This window comes from Plecotus auritus, assembly GCF_963455305.1.
Source record: "Plecotus auritus genome assembly, chromosome: 5".
NCBI classification, from domain to species: Eukaryota; Metazoa; Chordata; class Mammalia; order Chiroptera; family Vespertilionidae; genus Plecotus; species Plecotus auritus.
Window position 1 is genome coordinate 11,554,924 of NC_137776.1, and position 7,449 is coordinate 11,562,372.

At 41.3% G+C, this 7,449-nt stretch overlaps 1 protein-coding gene across 1 annotated transcript; it reads right to left on the bottom strand.

Moving 5' to 3' along the window:
* Positions 1-3,378: 3,378 nt before the first annotated feature.
* Positions 3,379-5,014, bottom strand: LOC308249582 (T-cell surface glycoprotein CD1a-like; the record flags this gene model as incomplete). The annotated part of the gene is made up of 4 exons (XM_080671133.1): positions 3,379-3,476; positions 3,803-4,081; positions 4,290-4,568; positions 4,993-5,014. The coding sequence occupies 4 exons, from the start codon at positions 5,012-5,014 to the stop codon at positions 3,379-3,381; spliced, it is 678 nt and encodes a 225-aa protein (XP_080527259.1).
* Positions 5,015-7,449: the final 2,435 nt, after the last annotated feature.

Genomic DNA, 7,449 nt, shown 5'->3' on the forward strand with positions numbered 1-7,449 from the left:
AATTGAGAAGGTGCCCTTTCATTCCTAGTTTTTGACACGAGAAGATGCTCAGTGTTTCAAATGTTTTATTTCTACCTATTGAGATAAAATATGATTATTCCCCTCTATTCTGTTACCACGGTGAATTATAATGATTGATTTTTAAATTTTAAAAAAATCTTCCTTGTCTGGGATAAACCCAAATAGTAATCATATAATAACCTTTTTATATACTGCTAGATTCTATTACATTTTGTTAGGAATTTTGTATCTATGTTTATAAGAAATATTGGTGTATAGTTTGATTTTCTTGCAATTATCTTGTATGTTTTTAGTGGTAGAAATATGCTGTCCTCATAAAGTAAATTAGGAATGCCTTCTTCGTTTTCTAGAAGGTTTTAATATAAGGCAGGTATTTCTCCTTTAAATGTGTGAATTCAATAATCTTTCTGAGCCACACTTTTTATTTGTGGGAGAGTTTTAATAACATATTATTTTAATATTTATTATTATTTATGTTTTCCACTATATTTTACATATGATATTTAACAATTATATTACATATTTTATTAATACCAACCTAATCAGATGTTATCTTCTTACCTCAGTTAAAACTGTGTTTTAAGGAACTTTTTAAAAACAATTAAATCTTTATTATTGAAAGTATTACATATATCCCACATTTCCCCCCAGTGACCCCTTCTAGAAGGCCCTCCCCTCTCCCGCACCCTTATCCCCCACCTCAGGCCTTCATTAGCCTATTGTGTGTGTCCACAGGTTATGCATATATGCATACAAGTTCTTTGGTTGATCTCTTCCTGTGAGATTCTGCAGTCTGTTCTATGCTTCTATATCTCTGGATCTATATTGTTCACCAATTTATTTGTTCATTAGATTCCACACATGAGTGAGACCATGTGATACTTGTCTTTCTCTGACCGGCTTATTTCGCTTAGCATAATACTCTCCGGGTCCCTCCATGCTGTCTCAAAGGGTAATAGACAGCATGCAGGGACCTGCTGCCTGGTATTCCATGGTGTAAACGTACCCCAGCTTTTTTATCCACTCAGCTACCAATGGCACGTGGGCTGTTTCCAGAGGTTAGCTATTGTAAATTGCCCTCCTGTGAACGTAGGGGTGCATATATTCTTTCTGATTGGTGTTTCTGGTTTTTAGGATATATTCCTAGAAGTGGGATCACTGGGTCAAATGGCAGTTCCATAGTTAATTTTTTGAGGAAACTCCATATTGTTTTCCGTAGTGGCTGCACCAGTCTGCATTCCCAGCAGCAGTGCACGAGGGTTCCTTTTCTCCACATCCTGGCCAGCACTTGCCATACGTTTTATAATATCAATCCAGATAAATAATTTCATATGAATGTATTTTTGCAATTCTTTTTTTTAAATCCTCACCCGAGGATATATTTTTATTGACTTTAGAGAGAGAGAAACACTGATTGCTGCCTCCTGCATTGGCCCCGACTGGGTTTCGAACCCGCAGCCTCGGTGTGTGCCCTGACCGTGATCGGACCTGAAACCTTTCAGGGTATGGGACAACGCTCCAAGCAGCTGAGCCATCCGGACAGGGCCTTTGCAATGCTTGTCTCATATTTTATTTGGAGTATTTTGTCAAGAAACCAAGAACTATCCAGTAATTACATCATCAGTTATTTCTTTTCAAAAGTAGTAACTGTCGCCCTAGCCAGTTTCGCTCAGTGGTTGGAGCACCGTCCCAAACACCAACAAGGTGGCGGTTCAGTTCTGGTCAGGGCACATGAGGTTGCAGGTTCAGGCCCTGATCAGGGTGCCAGCAACTAATGAGTGTTTCTCCCTCACATCGATGTTTCTCCCTCTCTTTCTCCTTCTTCTCTCTCTCTCTCTCTCTTTCTCTTTCTCTCTCTCCTTTCTCTCTCTCTCCCACCCCCATTCTTAAAACCAATATTTAAAAATAAGATTTAAATTTTAAAAGAAGATAGCTTCAAACAAATTAAATAATTAAAAACCTAGGATTCACTCAGCTGGTGTGGCTCACTGGTTGAGCATCAACCTTTGATCCCTGTCAGGGCACATGGCCTGGGTTGCAGGCTCAATCCCCTGTAGAGGGCATGTAGGAGGCAGCTGATCAGTGATTCTCTCTCATTATTGATGTTTCTGTCTCTCCCTCTCCCTTCCTCTCTAAAGTTAAAAAATTAATATTAAAAAAGGAAAACTAGCCCTACCCGGTTTGGTTCAGTGGATAGAGCATTGGCCTATGGACTGAAGGGTCCTGGGTTCGATTCCGGTTAAGGGCACATACCTTGGTTGCAGGCTTTTCCCCTGCCCTGGCCCTGGTCAGGGCTCATGCATGCAAGAGGCAACCAGTTGATGTGTTTCTCTCATATTGATGTTCCTCCCTGTCTTTCCCTCTGTCTTCCACTCTCTCTCTAAATCAATGGGAAAATATCCTCGAATGAGGATTAAAAAAAAGAAAAAGAAAAACAAACTGTCAGTAAAAATAGAGGAGTGTGTCCTCTTAACAGCAGCATATCCAAATAGATTTGTTACTTCCTTGCTTCCTCCTTCCTTGCTCTAGAACTTCAGGTACCTGATGTTTGTGGTAAATGCTAAGCAAACTGAACACAAGCTTTTATTGAAAGCATATTACATACAGTTATACACTTTGTAGATGATACAAATTTTAAAAAGACGTAGACGTTGCTCTCAAGCTTAAAAATTAGAAGTTGAAAAGGGGCCTCCATGACTGCAGGAACGGATAAAAAGTGAGAAGTAGATTCAGCAAAGTACACGGAAAAGTGTGGTGGGAGTTCAGATGCTGCTTCCACTTGTGAATCAGGGAAGGCCCCCATAAAGAAGTGACATCTGAAACGGGCCTGAGATCCATCAGTTTTTCAATATGTAGCCGTTGCTAGGATCTCATTTTATCCAGAGTTAAAATAAGAGTTTTATAATCTCAGAACCAGGTCAGAAAGCAAGTCCTGCAAAATTACCTTCACCTTATATTAATAACTAATCATTAAACACAAATAACAAAACATAAGCAACCAAAGTTGTACATGGAGACTGAATGGACATTATCGCCATGCTGCGTTTAAATATGTCTGGAACCCCAGGGCTGCTGGAATCTCATTCCAAAGGAAGAAGACTGGCAGGAGGCTCTCAGTGTGACCTAGTAAGAAGAGAGAGGAAAGTTACTCTGCATGAGGTGGAGGTGAGCATTGAAAGTAAAAGGAAGGGGACTGAGGAAAGAAGAACTAAAGGTGGAGAGAGAGAGAAGAGAGAGAGGGGAGAGAGAGAGAGAGAGAGAGAGAGAGAGAGAGAGAGAGAGAGAGAGAGAGAGAGAAGAAAGGTGGAAGACAAGTAGGGAGTGGATGAAAGAACAGGAAAAATGGGCACAAACAACTCACCAGCACTTCCTAAGCCAGAATGCAAGAGCTGTCAGGAGCACCAGGGGCACCATCACTGCCAAGAGGATCAAGCCCATGGAGCTATGGTGACGTTCTGTGGTTTTGGGTGCACACAGGTGTCATTTCAAACCCACCCCGTTTACTGCATTTCCCTGGTCTGCCTTCTTTATTAGCATGTTCGCCTCACTAATCATTGTTCTTGTTTCCTCTCTCCACCCTCTTCAGAGTTGAATCTTTCATCTAACCCTCAACATCTTCCTACTTCGGCAGGTCTCTCGTTTTCTATTCTTCTATTTATTGAATTAATTATTTTCATTCTTTTGGGTCTGGAGGCCATAACTCCCAAGTGTTTTACTTGGCTCTCCTGCTCAGCTGTGGACCTTCTACTCCCATTCCCAGTGGGCCCCAGTTTTTTCTTACCCAAGTAGAGGAGGTTGTCCTGGCCTCCTAGGCTGCTGTGTGTCACCCGGCAATATAGGCCAGATGTCTCAGTGGCTTCCACCTCCAAGAAAACCTGAAGGTACCATGTCCCATCAGCATTCGGCAAGATAGCACTCTGTTGAGTGCCCTGCTGTACCTGTTCACCTCGCATCCACTGTACCCAAATTGGCTTTGGATGGAAGCCAGAGACAAGGCAAACCAGCATCTGACGGTGAGGACCGGGATTGGGGCCAGTGGAGAGCCAGGCCTCTGGTTTTACTGCAGAGGACAGGAAAGATATTTAGGTAAGGACTCTGACACAGACTTGGAGGTTCATATCTTCACATCAGCTTAGAGGAACACATCTATCACACGCTGGGAATTAGTCACGCATTATTCTTTTCCCTTTTGACCCCTTATCTTCAATTTAAAGGGATGGTGGGAATGTGTAATTTTAGAAAATACGTGGAGGAAGGATGGGACTCACCTTCTCTCTGAAGATCTGCCTTCCCTGCATCAAGGATACTCAAGAGGAAGCGTGGGCAGGTGTCACTGAGAATCCTCTGTACTGTTTCCTTGCTGGTGTGATACTTATTGACTAGTCTGCACACATCTTGAGCTCTTGTTCCACTCTTTGGAGATGGCAGCCATGAATTGTTTTGGAAGTGCAAGAGATCTAATCCTTGATAAGCAAATCGATGGAAGCCTACTATGGCTCCCCCAGGGTCCAGCTCACAGCCCAATATTACCTGAATCTCAAAGGGATCTAGGAAAGAGGGATTGTACATTAGAGGAAAGAGGGAATAAAAAGATGAAATTAGTGGAAGCAAAAAAAGGAAATAGAAGTAGTTTGGGGGATTTGAGGTATAGGAACAAGGTTTGGTTTGATCAGAAGTTCAGAAAAAGTGTAATTTTTGATAGTTGAAGGTGGAGGAAAAATGAATGACTTCTTTTATTGGAAATAGAAGTGAGCAAATTGTTTTCAATGGCTGGCTTTTATGTCACCAGAATTGACATAAATGGTGAGAGCAAGAGAATAAGAAAGCACGTAGTGTGAGAGTTGTGATTATAATAACCTAGGGTGAATGAAATGCAATAGGTTACAATAAATGTACAGACAGAGAATGGTGAAGAGGTTGGATGGGAGGGAAAATTGGGTTAAGGAACTCATTGAGACACACACCCCTCACCCAGCGCATTGCACTTCCCCATTTTGCTAATTGAACTTACATTTAAACTTCCATTGACTGGCATATCTGTGAGTTATTTGAGGCATTGTAATGGAGAACCCATGGAAGAATTCTTCCAGTTCTTTTATCTCTTCCTTGCTCAAGTTGCCCTTGGACCAAGGACGCAGGAAAATAATTCTGCCAGAGTTGCTGTCCCAGCCATGAGTCTGCAAGTCACCTAACCAAGCAGAGCCCCCACTTCTCACCCAGGAATGGTTGTAGAAGGATGAGCTGTGGATCATTTTGAAGGAGACCTCTTCCTGGAAGGCTGTGGCAACAGAACAGATAGACTGAGGAGAAGAAAAGGCATCGGGAAGGAGAGAGAATGAAGAAAGGTGCCAGGAAGGAAACACTCAGAATCTGGAGATAAGGGGAGCCATGGCTACCTCAGCAGCATTCAGCTGCCCAGGGCCCCATGCTTTACAAACAACCTTCAGAAGGGCTCAGGGTCCCAGAGTACGGGATACTCAGGACTGTGCTGACATTCTCCTCCCCAGGTATGTTCTGAGGACGCCGCACCACACAGACACACACACACACACACACACACACACACACACACACACACACACACACCCCTTTTGCACCCATCAGGGCAGTGGCCAGAGTTCTTACCATCTTCATTGTCACCACCTGCGAGGAGAACAGCTAGCAGTAGAATTTGCAGAAGCAGCATTTCACTTACAGATGGTATTTCTTTCTCAGGAAAGTTTGTCTTTGTTTTCAGTTTGAAATAAAACTACTCCACACTACCTCTATTCTGACTTCCTTCTTCTACCAACAGGTCAGGAAAAAAAAAGTGCTCCTTCCCTAAACTCTAGGCACTGATTCAGCCTCTCATTTCCCCTCCACTTCTGACTTTCAACTTCTCCCCTTGTTACCAGCCTTCATTCTGTTCATCTTTCTCTAATTCAGCCTCTATGGAATAAGTCTTATGCGCCATTGAAAAGTCAGTTTCCCTCTGGAGATATTTCCTTCTCATTCAGACAATGAAAGCATAAAGCCAAATGGCTTTCCAATTCCTACCTAATGTTCTGTTGTCCCTGCTCTTTCCTGTCACTCTGTCCTTCTCTTGCCAAATGTAAACACTCTTCAAATAGTCTCTTCTTCTGTCTAAGCCCCACCCCATTGAGTCATATCTCTGACATCTCATTGGCTGTTTTATTTGATTTTCAGGATCTCCTATGATTGCCCTGTGTAACAGTATAAACTACTACTCCATTATCCTTAGGGAAGAGCCAGTAGCCATACAGAGACCACAGGAACCTGGAAACATAAAAATCTCTGTTTGACTTGCAGTGATATCTATTCATTTACCCAAGACTCGCTCAGCACCTGCTGGATACAAGCAGCTTGCAACACTCATGAATATCTAGTGGTCTACAAGGCAATCACTTTATTCAGGAGCTTTTATTCTACTTAAGAAGGAAGCACATAAATTAAGGACTATAAGCCTTGGTGTGCTGGGTTTTATTATAACGTACAGACTAGAGAAAACAAGCCTTCTTGAAACAAAGTCCCAACCCTTAACTGATGTTGCCCACTCAGAATCTTGGCTCCAGTGATTTGCTCAGGGTGTTAGGTCCGTATACCTCTGCTGTACTGGGTCCCAACTCTAGCAGAATGCCTCCTGGCAAGGTGCTCCATGAGTAAGTTTGAGTGATTAAACAGTTTGGTTCAGGTATCCAATTATTTTTTTCATTAGACAGATTTTAACATTATTGTTTAAGGTATCAGAAATCTTTGCTTGTATTTCTAATTGGTAAAATGAGAATCTTACACAGTTTTATTTAGGATTAAAATATATGCTAATAAACATGAAGTTTACACAGAGGGTTATGCTGTAAATCTCCTATTATAATTTTTAAAAAACAGTGATAATTTGTGGGAAATTAAGTTAATGAAATATTCTGGAGTTCTTTATCCAAGATTTCCTTCTTATTGGCCCTGCTGGGATCTTCCAGCTTATTTTGTCATACACTGGCCTTTGCTGGCCATGCTGACCCTGCTCTTTCATGCTTATCGTGTTTAAAAGGCTCTTAAAATATTTTCCTTTGTAACTTCTAGATAACTGTGCTCTGGCTATTTTGTTATTTATTTGTAAACAAGTAAACAAATTATCTAAGGTTAATTCTTAAAATATTTTGGAAAAAAGTTAAGATTATCTTAACCTAAAATTAAAAAAACAAAATGTGAGGCAATAAGGGTTTATTTGGGATCAAAATATTACAATTTGGAAAGCACAGATTCAAGCAGAAACCCACATATTGTCCTGATTACAGGGTGAGAGGAAGGGAATTTTAGGAGAAAAGAATGGGATAATTACATGAACAAAAAAAAAAATTTCTATTGGTGCTAAAAAGCTGATAAGCTAAATTACTCTATGGCTATGGTAGGGGTTCAGAACAGGCCTCCCCA